This window comes from Thunnus albacares, chromosome 8 (assembly GCF_914725855.1).
Source record: "Thunnus albacares chromosome 8, fThuAlb1.1, whole genome shotgun sequence".
NCBI classification, from domain to species: Eukaryota; Metazoa; Chordata; class Actinopteri; order Scombriformes; family Scombridae; genus Thunnus; species Thunnus albacares.
In genome coordinates, this window is record NC_058113.1 from 22924407 (window position 1) to 22939173 (window position 14767).

At 40.1% G+C, this 14767-nt stretch overlaps 1 protein-coding gene across 1 annotated transcript; it reads right to left on the reverse strand.

Moving 5' to 3' along the window:
* Positions 1 to 219: 219 nt before the first annotated feature.
* Positions 220 to 8426, reverse strand: rps19 (ribosomal protein S19). Its single transcript, XM_044359771.1, has 6 exons — positions 8381 to 8426; positions 7506 to 7576; positions 6692 to 6792; positions 4534 to 4717; positions 2910 to 2964; positions 220 to 274 (listed from the first exon to the last, which is right to left on the reverse strand). Exons 2-6 carry the CDS (start codon positions 7574 to 7576, stop codon positions 245 to 247), a joined length of 441 nt encoding a protein of 146 aa, XP_044215706.1. The 5' UTR covers positions 8381 to 8426; the 3' UTR covers positions 220 to 244.
* Positions 8427 to 14767: the final 6341 nt, after the last annotated feature.

Consider the following 14767-nt stretch of genomic DNA (forward strand, 5'->3'; position numbering starts at 1 on the left):
AACAGCTTATCGGTTCAACTATCTCACATTCACTTTTATCTCCCTTGGTAATCAATTTGGCTCAACTTGAACAAGGCCAATGAAACATGAGGCAAAACCATTCAAGCAATTTCTTTAGACAAGGTGAGCTGAATACATCAAAATACTTAACAGACCACTGGTCTCGTCGGGTTCACCTTGATCATTCACTTAAGTTAAAATAAAGAAAGGAACACAGTGTTTGACTTTCTCCAAAAAAGATTTATTAAACAGTTTTCTTGTTTGCAGCTGCAACCTGTAAGAAAACAAAAAACACAAGACAAATCATCAGGCAAGTCCTGCAGCAGAGATGGTGGTTGTAGTGCATTTTAAAAACTTGTGTTGTCTTCAAATTAAAATCCATTTTCCTGCTGGGAGAAATATTTAAATGGTTTTATTCAACTGTGGTCAAATGAGACTTCCCCACTGCTTAATATTCTATTGGTTTACCATTTACTTGCAGATTTCTCCCCAAATTATGGCAAACTGCAATATTGTGTTTCAAAAGGAAATGTATAACGTAAGGGAGTAAGATATCAAAATGCAATTTCATGGCGACTTCAGAGAGAACAGTTTGGAAGAAAAACGGTTTTCTGTGTTCTAATTGCTGCCAAAACGCCATCTACAGTGTACTGAAAGTACATGGCAGAAATCTTGCTTGCAAGGGAAAAAGCATCGATCTCTTAAAAAGCCATCAGAAACTACAACACACAAGGGGGATTCATGAGGAGTTAGGGGAGCCGCACCAACATGCTTCCTGCCAGTTTTGTGCAGCAGGCAGGCGGGGCCGGGACCAGGTCTGCTCATCTGCATACTGCTCATTAGCATGGGTAAACAAGGAGAAAACTGGTGCCATACGGCGGACTTGCCAAGCATGAAATTCCCTCCTCATGTTTACCCCTTTTACCCTTGGATTATAACAACGCTGCTGCCTCTCTCCTGATTTTTGACAAGGCCCAACTGCGATTTATTTTTTAGTGAAGGTGAACAAACAATTCCAGTAGTGCGCCACACAAGATGCATAACTCACTTGGCTGACAGAGGAAAATTTGCCCAAGGACAAGTACTTTAAAAAGCCTTGCATGCTGAAATGACACTGGGACCATGTACTCTCTCAAAAGACAAAGGGATGATATTTCTATGATCACGCACTCTCAAGGCACCTGAAGTGCGCCTGACTGTCACATGAAGTGGAAGTGTGTGTGATACACAGTCACTGAATATAGCCATGGCCTGACCAGCATGAGGTTGCAATGACATTCATTCAACAGCTGGGGAGCATTTAAATTCTAGCAGTGGGTTAGACTAGGCTGTAGCATATACTACAGCTGTTCAGTAAAATGGTTACCATATCAAGTGGTGGGCAATCCATTTTTCCATTGAGACAATAGGAAACATTCCTCAGCCAGCAGGGATGTTTGTGGGTCTTTACTAAACCACAGACTTCAGCTGCTTGTAGGAAATACTCTTATTGCAACTGTTGTTTGTCTACATTAAAAAGGTCCAGTGTGTAAGATTTAATGGCATCTAGCAGTGAGGTTGCACATTGCAACCAAATGAATAGCGTGGAGGAGGACACAAAAAACTCAAAAGGCCCTCTCTAGATCCCGTCTGTCCATTCTGGGCTACTGTGGAAACATTTTGGTGCAACATGGTGGCCTCCATGGAAGGGGACCTGCTCCCTCTGTGGATATAAAGGGCTCATTCTAAAAGGTAACAAAAACAATTCTTATTTTCATTTTTATTTAAGCACTAATTTAAAAAATACTTATACACTTATTACTTATACTTATTATATTCCATTTCTTCCAAGTCTATTCCGTTAGATGCCACTAAATCTAATGCACTGGACCTTTAACAAGAGGCCATAACCAGATTATGACTTGGCTTAGTGTGGTTTGTTTTTGTTTGACTCTTGACTCTGCACATGGGGCACAGGGTAGAATGCAACGCAGCAAGTTAAAAATGGCAGCAGGAAAATTGTGAGACAAGATGAAGGTGTTTCAGGTGGGGACATCAAATCAGTTTGTTACAAACATTATCACTATTACTATTGTGCATGATAAGGTATAGAGCTATTGTACAGCACTAGCACTTATCAGCAAATAGATTTGTCTTCTTCGACATACCGCAGCAAACACTCACTCAGAATCACATTGCCCTTGTGTATAAACATGTCTGTTAAAACCCATTTGTCCCCCCTATTGTTGTCCATCAGATCTAATTATTTCTGTTTGTCTGGTATGGCCTCTTGTGCACCACAGGCCATGAGTGCATGTTGTTATAATTGACAAGTTTTGGCACACTACAGACCAAAGTGTTAGTAACTGATTTATAACCACTCTATTCAGTACACCACATCAGCTGATCCTCTTAAGGTGCAGTGTGTAGAATTTAGTGCCATCTGACTGAATGGACTTGGCAGAAATGGAATAAAATATTCCTAAGTATGTTTTCATATGATCATCAGAATCACTGTCCTCTTCCATGGAGCCCACCATGTTGCACTCCTGTGTTTCTACAGTAGCCCAGAACAGACAAACCAAATGCTGGCTCTAGAGAGGGCCTTTCGCGAGTTTCACAGCCACCATAGGTTCTCCTACTCGCTTGGAAGGGGATGGGTATTCAGTTGGTTGCAATGTGCAACCTCACTGCTAGATGCCACTAAATCCTACACACTGGTCCTTTAACAGTACTGGGTACTTTGATCTTTTGGTGTAAATTCTACTTTACCACTGGGATGCATGTCCCAAGTATTAAACAACTAATCCACTCAAGTCATTGGGAGTCATGTAATTATGTATACTTTGCTTGACTACTCAAATCCATGTATTCAAATAATCATTTACGTAAGATACTAAAAGACAAATGAATCAAGATTAGTTTCTCACCTGGCCAGCAATTCTGTCCAGGTCTCTGGTTCCCTGGGCGGTTAGTCTACGACCACTGAAGGGGAATAGAGAACAGCAAAAATTTAGGAAAAAAACAAACATAATAGAACACATCAACCAATATAAGTTAGTCAAAAATCAATACAGCAAAAGCTTAAGTCTTTGATAACTACTTTATGCCACATTGACCACAATATCAGTCAGGGGAAGCCTGATCAATTCTAAATCTTAACACGTTGGCAAAAATCACTCATTATCAACCCTGAAACAAATGCCAATTCAAAATGGAATTTCCTTTTCCTGCACAATTGAACCAAATAAAAATTGAGCCAATCAATTAGACCTCTTGTTAGAGTGATTACATCTTTACTGCAGTGATTCAGTGCAAAGTTCTAGCTTATGCACTTATTGTTTCAGTTATTCTGCATCACAACGGCTCCAGTTCACATCATGATTATGCACAGATGAACATGCAGGGAGGAAATTGACTGTGTGACTCAGTATTGCAAAAATGTGTGTGTGAAGAGGGGTGTTAACTCCTCAGTGCCCACAGCACCCCCAAAACACACAACACCACATCATGCATATGCCAACTTGTACACAGTCAGACTTGAATGAATGTACGAGAATAATACATAAAAAAAAAAAAAAAAAAGACACTGCAGTGTTTCGGACAGAATCAGATTCTATTCGTGGTGATGGCTGACCAGAGGGGAGTCCGTCGGGTTGAGTTTGTTGATAAAACAATAAGATTTTTTTTTTTTTTTTACAATTCTTAAAATGTGCCTATGTAGAAATTAATGGGATACTGTTATGATTTTAGAATGTAATTATTAAAAATGCTGCAGTACAACATGGAAAATCAGAGATACTTAGAGACTTGCGATACAAGAATATGCTGAGGTCTGCTGATAACTGCTGCTAACAATTTGATTTGATTAGTTTACAGAATTTTGAAGATTGGAATTTATGGTTTTGCTTTGCTATGTGATTATTAAAAATGCTGTGGTGAATGAACAAGAAAGTAATGACAGATTTATGTATTTCAACAAAGGAAATGAAAAACAGAAACTTTCCTTTGGCCATTTTAGCATAGATTTCTGAGTTTACAAGGTGCACTTGAATGCACCATGAAGTCCCTTGTTTTTACGGTCTATGGCCGGCGCTTTACAAAGCAATGTAGACGCACAATTGATCTGCAAGTTTTCAAGTGAAGACAGCACGACCATGCCTCTCAAGTGTAGATGGTGTGACGTGACTGCAGGGTAAAAACTCAAAGAGCTCAGAGGAGGGTGTTTGTGAGCAGTGGGGGGAGAACGAGTCATGGTGCAGGTGCATCTGTGTCTGTTTGGGAGTATATCAGAAAGAGTGCGAGAGCAGGGTGCGCAGCTCCAAAATAGAAAATTTGTGGTGGGCAAATTTTTATTGTGGCAGGCCACCACAAATAAATTAATATATAGGAAACACTGCAGTGTAAAGTTCACTTGTGTTCAAACAAGTTACTTTCAGAAATCAATTAACCATTTCTTGCTTTACAATGTAAGATTCATACAAGATCTAGTTCCTGCTTTACAATGTAAGATTTATGCAAGATCTAGTGGACACAATAGATAAAGACACTCACCCATTGGGGTCCTTCTCAATCATCTTGAGCAGCTCGAGGGCCTGCAGCACCTTACGGGCCACGTTCTTGGATCCAACACTGTAGTGGGCAGGGCACACACCGTTCCTCTGGCGACTTCCATAGATTTTGGTCATGGAGCCAACACCAGCACCTCCACGGAGGTACAGATGGCGGACTGTGGATGCTTGAGGAGCAGAAGAGATGAATGTGATATCATGCAGTGACAGTAGCAATGCGTTGCCTTGAGGAATTAGCTTAATAATTAGCTTATTTTGCTTTTCAAGCACTTCTTAAAGTCTGAATACAAGAATATTGTGGGAATAATGGCCCTTTGCCAACAGAACCATTTACTTTAAAAACTGAAAAGTGTCCAAAGTCATCACAGGCTCAACATTAACCATTTTCAGCATCTCAATCTCTCCATGGAAACAAATGAAACAGGGCTCTACAGTGCTTGTTTTTCCACTCATATTTGCCCCTAAAAATAGGTATGTACGAACCAGAAAAATATATTTTTCAAGCACAATGTACAAGATTACAAGCTAAAATAATCTTGTTTCCCTTCTGCTGCTTATCGTTCAAAAACTAGTAATAGTTAGATAATGTACGTTTATTGATACATTAGTTTCAAAGAAAAGAAATGCCACCACGTATAAATATCAGCACCTAACTGTATCCTCACTTTGTTCCTCTCACACAGAGCTGCCGGTAGCGTTAGCAAGTCTGATTAAGAAATGGCAGAGAGGTGACATTGTGCTAAAAAACTCAAAGATGTATTCCTTTTCTGTTACAAGATATATTTTTTCCTTTACAAGATATTCAGGGCTGATGACTGTAACAGTAACATAATGAACAGCAGGGCTGCGGCTACGTACTGACACTCCCCTTCAAACACACATCAGACAACCTCTTAGTGCTGAGCTGCTAACATGAGCTCAGCTAAAACACAGGTACCACAGAAACTTTTACAAAGGGCCATCAATGTGCTTCTAGTGACTGTCAAAGCTCCAGTGGATTCTGTGTTTCCAGTATGGTCACAGAGTCTGAAAGCAGCTGCTCATGGCTGGTTGCTTTGCTTGAACTTCTTTGCTGTCACCTACAACTGCTGTTCATCTGACTGTCACCAGTCTGTTCAGCGCCTCCATCAGGAGGAGGACAGTAATGGCGCTCTGGTAGTGGTGAGCCAAAGTAGCTGAATCAATTCAGTTATTGTTGATCATCTAATCAATTAACTGACTAATCTTAGCAGCTCTAGTTTAAAACATGCAATGAGGACTGGTCCTGGTTAATGAAATAACTTCTTGACTGTGGTCCAACACAAAAAGGTGAATCAGTTCCTGTTCTCTCATTGATACTCGCCTTGGAGAAATGGTGTTCTCTCAGAATACAGATCTTGCATCAGACTGCCCTCCGTGTATTTAAATTTAAGTCTGTTTGACAGAGACCTGAGCACACCCTCCCACACACACAGCACAGCAGAAACAACAGCAGGTGGTAGCTGACAATGAGCTAAAGACAAAGACATAATGACTCAGTGTTAAAGATAAACTGCAGAGAAGTTGGCCCATTACCGAGTTAAACTGTGTTACTTGAACATTTTTCACTGTGCTCCTAAATTCTCATTTAGGGACACATGTACTCCTCGGGAAAAACTTCACTGTAGAGCCCTGAAAAATTCCTCTTTCTAAACAATGACTAAATGAAGTTTACAAAGAATGTAGAACATAGCCATCAGTCTCCATCACTCAAGCTGACAATTTCGAGAGATTGCAGGAGGCTTCTATAAGCAAACTCACAACAGGGTTTCCTGCTGACATTTATGCAACCACTTAAGCCCACAATCAATATGCATCACCTTATACCAACATGAGGAGTCTACAAACTTTGATAAAATATAGCCTTTTATAAATATACAGTAAAACCTATAATAAAATATAGCAAGAGAAATTTGTGGAGAAAAAAGGGGGTAGTTAGTGCTGCTAACAGCTGCTTCTAACAACAGCAGGTGACAAATTACATGGCTCCCACAGATAAATACTTACCTTAATCAAATTGAGAACATTTGAAAAAAAAAAAAAAAAACAACAACAACCGTTAGTTCTTTCTTGTCTCAACCGTGACCAGTGGAAACCCAGAACAAACAAATATTTGGACTTACCAGCTCTGATGTAGAACCAGTTTTCATCACTGGGAGCCAACTCCTTGTGCTTGCCCAGTTTGACAAGGTCCACCCAGTCAGGCACCTTCAGCTTTCCTGACCTGGAGACAAGAGAGAAGTGTCAGAATTAAAACAACAGGACCCCATATTAATTGTATTTGCATATACCATTAGTTTATGCAATATTGAGCCATTTATTCTCACTGCATTTAAAAAGGATGGTTTCACAATTTTTCAAATGTGTCTTAAAACAGTCAGGTGTCCCAATGAACTGATACTGAAAGATCCCTTCATTGTGCACTTGGTGCGATAATCCACAATCCTGTGCAAAAATGCATTTCAAGTTTATCTGAAGCTAACATGAAGCTTCGGCCATCCAAATTTGTCAAATCAAATAGATATCTTTCAATGTTAGTCTTTTGTGCCCCTTTGTCCCCCTTATTGTTACTATACTTTTTATTACTATTTGTTTCACTGCAGCTCAATAGGGAAACACTGTCCCATGAAACAAAGGGGGGATTTTCTGCTGAAAAGACTGTAAATGTGGCAGATATCAACTTGATATAATGAACGCAGACTACTGAAGCCTCATATAAGCTTCGGGTTAACTTGCACATTTTTGCACAACCACTGTGGATTTTGCCCCCCATCATTTATGAACAGGAGGAATGATTACAGCGAGGAAAACCTCTTTCAGTGTTCATATGGGTACTTGACTCATTTTAAGACATACTCCATCTATACCATCTCTCATGACCGTATCATTGACTGAAATGCCAATAATCAGACATTTATGGAAAAACATAATACTCACTTCTTCAGGAAGGCTGCCAGGGCACTGACAAACTCCTGCTGGTTGACGTCTTTCACTGTGACACCAGGCATCTAATTAAGATGAAAATTATACAAACGTTACACTCAACACACATATTGATATACACTGAGAACAGTGATAGTTGCCACTCATAATTACGACTTTAAATAACATGAGAACAAAGTTGTTCAGCATCTGTGGAGTTATGGTAAGCTAACGTATCAGAAGGAACACGAGTTGATGCACAGCATCAGTTGCGTCGGGGTTCACAATCACTAATAATTCGATCTGAATGCGAGTAACGCGCTCATCACAACGCGTTGTGATAAACCTACTCGCACCGAAACATGTATTTAACAATTCAAGCAGCAAGCAAACATTTTAGGGCTGATACATGTGACGGTTCCCAACTACATGCTTTCTACCGGCATTAGCTTTGCTTGTAGCGCGTCCGCAACTACCTACGCGTTATTAGCTGAATACCCATGACCGTTTCAGAATATGCACCCTTCGATCGTGAACTTTTATCATTTAAAAAACGAACATTGCGCGACACCACAATACCTATCAACAATGGGATTTGACCAAATTCAACGTGACATCATTATTTAGTAATGAATATAAACTATATTAGCACAGCTAGCTATCGGCTAGCAGGCCCCAGCGAGGTAACGTTAGCATGGGGACACACGTTACTATCATTCAAGTAAAAACCTTTCGAAATTATTAAAAACGCGTCTAGTTTCCTCACACAGGGCTTAACCGCTTTATTAAACAATATGTTATAGCCTACGTGACCACGTTTTGGTGATATTTGGAAAACATTTGAATCAATTTAGTGTAATTTAACCGGGGAAGGAGATGTAGCGCTTTACCTTGCTTGTGGACAGCGACGGGAAGAGAGTGAAACGGGGTTTCCAACTCATGTTAAAACGGGCAGATCTCGTTCTATTACGCGAGATCGGAGCGTTGTTTTTTCCATCGCTGCAGCTCACCGCAGTCAACTGACCACATTGTACAGCTGCAAAAACGCGGAGAAGATTTGGGTTTGACCCCTATTGTTCCTGTCTTCAAGAGCATGAAACTATTGACCATCTCTTCTATTCATGTTCAGTCATATTACAGTTTTGGCAGAACCTGAATAATTAATAGGTATTATAATGATCATACCATTTGACGCACGGCAAATTCTAAAAGCCTCTACAAATCAAGAAATATCTGATATGGTCAATATCATCATAATTATGGGTAAATATCACATTAATTCATGTAAATATGAAAGCCAAAAATAATTGTCAAACTATGTTACAGTTTCTGGTGTTTTGATCAAGACGGAATGTTTTTATTTATTTATTTATGAACGCTGTCACCACATCTGTGTGATTTGTTGATAGGGTCTCAATATATAAATGATTTATGGTACAATGGGCATGTTTAAATATGTACTGAGATCTAACTGAAAATTGTTACATTGACTGTTGGAATCTAATAATACTTTGCCTTATTTTTATTTGTTTATTGTCAGTGTAGCTTTGCTGTTTTAGATCTGCTTTTTTTCTTTTCTTTTTTTTCTGAGGAACGCATAATCAGTATTCCTACAAGAAATTGTACATATAATATAATATTCTAAATAAAGTTTTTTTTTAAAAAATGGCCACATTATAATCGTGATAGAGGATCAAGAGCAACAGATCAACTTTGCTGGCAGTTGTTTCAGTATTTGCGTCTCCCTGTCAGCCAAAATTTACTTTATTAACACCTTTGAAGATCAAATATGGATTGTTTGTTGTTTATTGTTTATTTGGATCTCTGTTAGTTGTTACCAAGGCAACAGTTACACAATGTATACACATGCTTTCACATACATGCACCCCAGTTAAAACAGTATAAACATTACAAAAAACAAATATAGTTTCACCAAAACCATGTAAAACTCACTTACACTTACACATCACTCTCTATATTTATACATATGCACACACACACACACACACACACACACACACACACACACACACACACACACATACACCATTTTGCTGAACTTTACCCAAGAATAACCTCTTTAGTTGCTTTTAAAATGTTCTTAACTTGTTGCTAAGTAATAAAGTATGGCAAACTATTCCAATGAGAAATGGCTTTATACATAACAGTTTCTTTCATTGCATTGGTTCTAGGTTGAGGAACTGTGACCTGACCCCTCCTCACCTGTCTTGTTCATGGACAAATCTGTTCTGAGAAAAATGTTGTTCTTGACTATAGGCAGTAGGGTTGTTTTAAAACACACATATTCCTTAATAAAATTAGAAGACAGCATTGGTGAATATGCACAAGTCTCTTAAAAATGAAGAAGGGAAAAAAAGAGATTATTTAGATAGATTCTGGTGCTACAAGCAATGTGCCTTTAAACTGAGGGCACATAGAAAGGATGCATTTATTTTCATAATGCTGATTCATTGTGATTCTACTTGTGTAGGCTGATCTGTTTTCACCCTGCCCCCCTCAGGGTCTCATCTTCCACAACTAAACAACAGATGTTCTGTAGCCATAGCTTATTTAAAATTGCAGCAGGCTAAAGTTACTTTGTTAATCAAGGCTATTTTCTTGATTTGTTTTGTGGTTATGTTTTTCATGAAATGGAGCCCCCTCAATTGGGCCCCTGCCTGGAGCTTGGCCCTTTAGGCAGACAATGTGAGAATGATTTGTACACACATTGATATGCTTGGGTGATTTTTTGGAAATAAAGGCACATTCCAGACAATAACTGTCAGTCCTACAGTTCAATGAAGCTCATTTGCATATAAAAACTAAAGTAAACATTTTGAGCACACAAAACTCAGTTTTTCAGTAGAGAAGCTGCAGGCTTGGTTGTCAGTTTGAGCTTTATATGATTTCTCCCTTTAATGTATTATTGAACGAACTGTGTAAGATCACATGTACATGGATAATGTGAACTATTTAGCCTAAAGGTAGCCTATATTCTTTATTGAGGGCATGCACATTCTCTCTGTGTAGGTATCCTAGCAATATAGATAAGTACACTGTACGCTGGTGCGGTGCTTATTTACTTTCACGGAGCTTTTAGATAGGAGTGTGTAAAATTTCTTTGATATCCCATTCCATCAAAAAAAAAAGCGCACCTCCTTCAAAGTTAAGGGCTAGCTCTCATTTTTCTGTTTTTATCTCAAATTAAGAGTAAAACTGTATCAAAGAAAATCTGAGTGAGAAAGGTTTCTGCCATAAGATTGGAGAATAAATCACATTTCTCTACAAGTGTGTGTGTTGATGCTCATATACAGTATGTGCGCGCGTGTGTGTGCGCCTTATTTATACATTTCTCTGGCTGATAGAGGTGGTGTTGCCCTTTGTACATCTCAAATGGAAAGGGCAGCCATGATCCAACATTGACACAATTGATATGTTTGCTGAGACAGGAGAGAGCGATAGAAGGCAGGTGGATAAGCAAAGGTTTATCAATCAGGTTTACTCTGTCAGTGGGGGCACACAGTGAAGAGTGAGAGGTGAGTGGTAGATAGATAGAGATCCTGGAGGGAAATAAAAAGGCAGCCAAGTCATAGAGAATAGATTATAGAGCTTTGTATAAACTATCGGTATCATCGCAGGTCTTCACAACAGGTAAATGTCACTTTTTATCCTAATTTACTTCTTTGACATAATATCAACATCCAGATGATGACTTTTCAACCCTCAAAAAAGCTCTGACCATGCTGAAAGGCTTGGCCGTATAGCTTGAATGATGTTTCAAAGAGCTTAATTGATTAATTAAGGCAATTAATTACACTGGGAGTGACCAGCCACCATTTTGAATTGAAAACTCACAGAAGGTGGATTAAACTCCATTACGTACCTCAGTAAATCAATTTTGAGAAGGGCCTTCAAGGGGTGAGACAGGAGACAACTGTGTAAAGTGATTATGAAGCGGTATAAAGAGGTTATTTCAGCCAGTCGTGATTATTATGGAAAAGTGACGAATAACACCAAATGTTCTGAAAAGGTCAAACTAATTACGTGGAATGGACAGGTGGCATATTGCAGCTGCAAATCTGCTATTTCAATATTCATTCACTCCGCTTTATGTGAGACTATTGCTTGAAAATGCTCTAAAATTAGCTGCCAATCATTTCTGAATGCATTTTCTGGAAATTATTCATCATGGGAATGTGCACTTGTGTGATTGAGTGTTGATGTATTTACGTGTAAATGTCTAGGCCTATTTGTTTTACGGTGTGTATGAGTGTGTAAATGATGCATGCTGGACCAGAAGGGGATAAGAGTAGCAAAACAAAACACAGAAGAAGAGGAGAGTGTTAACAGTATGTTGCCACCTAGCTTGGTGCTTGTTGCTGTGTGTTTGCATGGTGCTCACATCCTCAGTGGAGAGGTTCTGTCAAGTCTGGTCTGGCCTGACCTTTTCTCTCTCCAGGCACGTTTACAGCTCTCCAATACCTATCAAAATATCTACTCTCTCCCTGCCCATCTCTCTGCCCCTAGCACAAACTTGCATCACATTCTCTATCCCTCCACATCTGTACTTTCTACCTCTCATTCTGACCTACACTCCTGTGCTTAACTCCCAAATTTCCTCTACCCTTGTCACTTGGTTCTAATATGTATTCCCTCTATTCTTAGTCTTTCTCTTGACAATGCAAGTTAATGCAGCAGGGGCAGTCTTTGCTGTAAGGGCCATGTGGGAGCATCAGGGCAAGGGTGGCAAGAGTGGGAGTGAATGAGACAGCATTTATATAAGCGTCAATACATACGTGCATTCTTTTATAATTTTTGTTCTTTAACATCATTGTCAGTAATTACTTTTTAAACTGTATTCAAAAATATAATCTGCCTTTATCTGTGTCTCTTTTTTATCTCTCCCAGACATGGAATGCATATGGCTGTACTCTCTGTGCCAGTGTATGCTCTGTGTAGCTGTAATTGTGGTGAGTGTAAGGTTATGTATGGCAGTAAGTGGCAATGATACTGTGGCAGACCTTCAGGAGGGAACCCAGGGTACAAGGCCCCAACCTGGGAGTGTGTCATGCTGTCTTCTGCTGTGCCTGGGCTGGGTAGGGGCCATTGGTGGTGCAGTGGGGGTCCCTGTGGCCGTGTTTCTCAACCTGCGAACCCCACAGTGTCTGTACACCTGTATAACCCTGGTGTGTAGCCCCCTGCTGGTTAGGCAGTTTACCATGTTCCTGTTAATGCTGCTCACACTGGACGCTCACCTGCAGCATCACTTGGCTGATAGGTGAGTCTAGAAGATGTAAGCAGTGGTAAGCACACAAATTCTAATGTTAGTAAAAGTGGAAGTGTACCAACCATACATTACCTCAGAAATATAAGAAAGCATCACATACGGTAAACTACATATTACTTACTATCCTTTCATGCTTTCATAAATGTAAGTGTGTGGGAAAGGTTGAATATGTGGGAGGCAAGAGTCAACCAACACTCTTAAGCTGCTTTCAGCTGTAAATGAAGAAAATCAATATAAGGGCAACCGAAAAAAGCAGAAAACATGTCAAGATGTGCTATTGTATGGAATACTGTTACATCAAAACAGACTGTTAGTTCAGTGCTCATAAGGCTGCTTTTATCACAGAGTGCTTATACTGCCAGCCGAGAGAAAAGGTTGAGTAAATATCAATAGGCTCCTGGATGCTTGATTGACAGTGACCTACAAATCCAGCTTTTCAGTGGAAGAGAGTCTGTATTAGGAGTTTTATTTGTTTTGTAATGGCCTTCAATTGCTTTGCAACGGTTAGTTAACCAGCTGGTGTAAATAAGAAGTGATTTTTGTGCACTTCATTCAGATCTACCTATTTTCAAAAATAACTACCGGTACCTGTGGTCAGTTAAAGGGCTTACTGACATCTAGCTATTGCAGCTGTTAGGGCAGATCTCTGCAAAAAGTCCGAAATTAGTTTTTGAAATGAAAATGCCCTTTTTCTGATAGGGGTAAGGAGAGCAATGTTGTGTTTTTGGTGTTAGTGAAAGGGGAGTGTCAAGGCAGTCTAGGACTGTAGGAACAGCATGTGTAGATTTCTTTCTCTGTATGTCATTGGAATGCAGTTTCAGTAATATCATCATTCAAATATGCTTTTATCCGCTTGTTTGTCACTGCCAGGTATTCCACAGTGGTGACCCGTCAGCGAGCTCTGTGTGTGGTCCTGTTCTGCTGGGTGTGTTCTGTTCTGTCCTCGTTCGCACAGTTCATTGGCTCAGATGTCCTTGACACCTGGAGAAATGGCGGGACCGGCCAAGATTCAGCTGGCCTTGGGCTGGATGATAACTGGACGACCTCTTTACCTCGTCTTACCACTTCCCCACTCACGAAGAACCATCCTGACCGCAAGGTCATTGGAAAGTTCCTTCCATATGGAGGCTTCTTGTCAAAGTTTTACATGGAGGACATGCACAACTTCACCTACGCTGAGATTCACAGCAGCCACTGGGGAGTGTGTGCCCCTGACATTATTCTAAGCCCCTACTTCTTAGTCTATGTCCATGGGATGACAGTGTTCATGCTCCCCTTACTTTGCCTGCTGGCCATTTACCTTGACCTGCTACGCATGAAACCAAGGAAGACTCCTTTTAGTCATGCAGACCCCTCTAAACACGACTCCTGCAGGTTACGTTCCCTGGCTCTGTCCCTCACCCTTTTAGTTCTGTTGTGCCTGCCACTCCATATTATCCACGCTCTCTTGCTCTTCACCCCCAGCACCAATCTTCCCGTCTGGGCTCATGCAACAGCCATGTTCCTGTTCCAGCTGTACAGTCTTGTGCCCCAGCTTCTTTTCACTCCTCCTAGGAAACAAGTGAGCGAAGAACGGGCTTCATTTCCTCTCTCTGTCCTCCACCTTCCACCTGCAGTCGCACCACCCAGAGGGAAATCTGTCCGTAAGGCCCTGTGTGAAGCAGTGCAGGCAGCTCCATGGTTTTCAGCCAAACACTCCCTTAAAGCCAAAGTGTGCCCAGAGGTCTGAATTCCTAACAAAATGAATTCTGTTCTCAATGAAAACATTAGTCATCAACTAGAAGCAGTTAAATAATCTTCGTCAAACAATTCCTTCCATGTTTTGTGTGCATAACAAATAGCTAGTTTGAAATAAATGGTTTGTGGACTAAAGTAGAATAAATATAGCATATTCCTGTTTGTGGTTTTTAACTAATCAGCAACCTTGTGCACAGACGTTATGAATAACTTGCAAATGAAAAGGCCAGTTAATTATCAGGTCCCACACCAA

Bases quoted from the DNA above. Each gene is read 5' to 3' on its own strand.
- rps19 (XM_044359771.1), bottom strand. From the start codon at position 7,576: ATGCCTGGTGTCACAGTGAAAGACGTCAACCAGCAGGAGTTTGTCAGT. The intron at 6,793-7,505 runs GTGAGTATTATG...TCTTGTCTCCAG, and splicing joins CTGGCAGCCTTCCTGAAGAA to GTCAGGAAAGCTGAAGGTGC. The intron at 275-2,909 runs GTGAGAAACTAA...GTTTTCTTACAG, and splicing joins TGGACAGAATTGCTGGCCAG to GTTGCAGCTGCAAACAAGAA.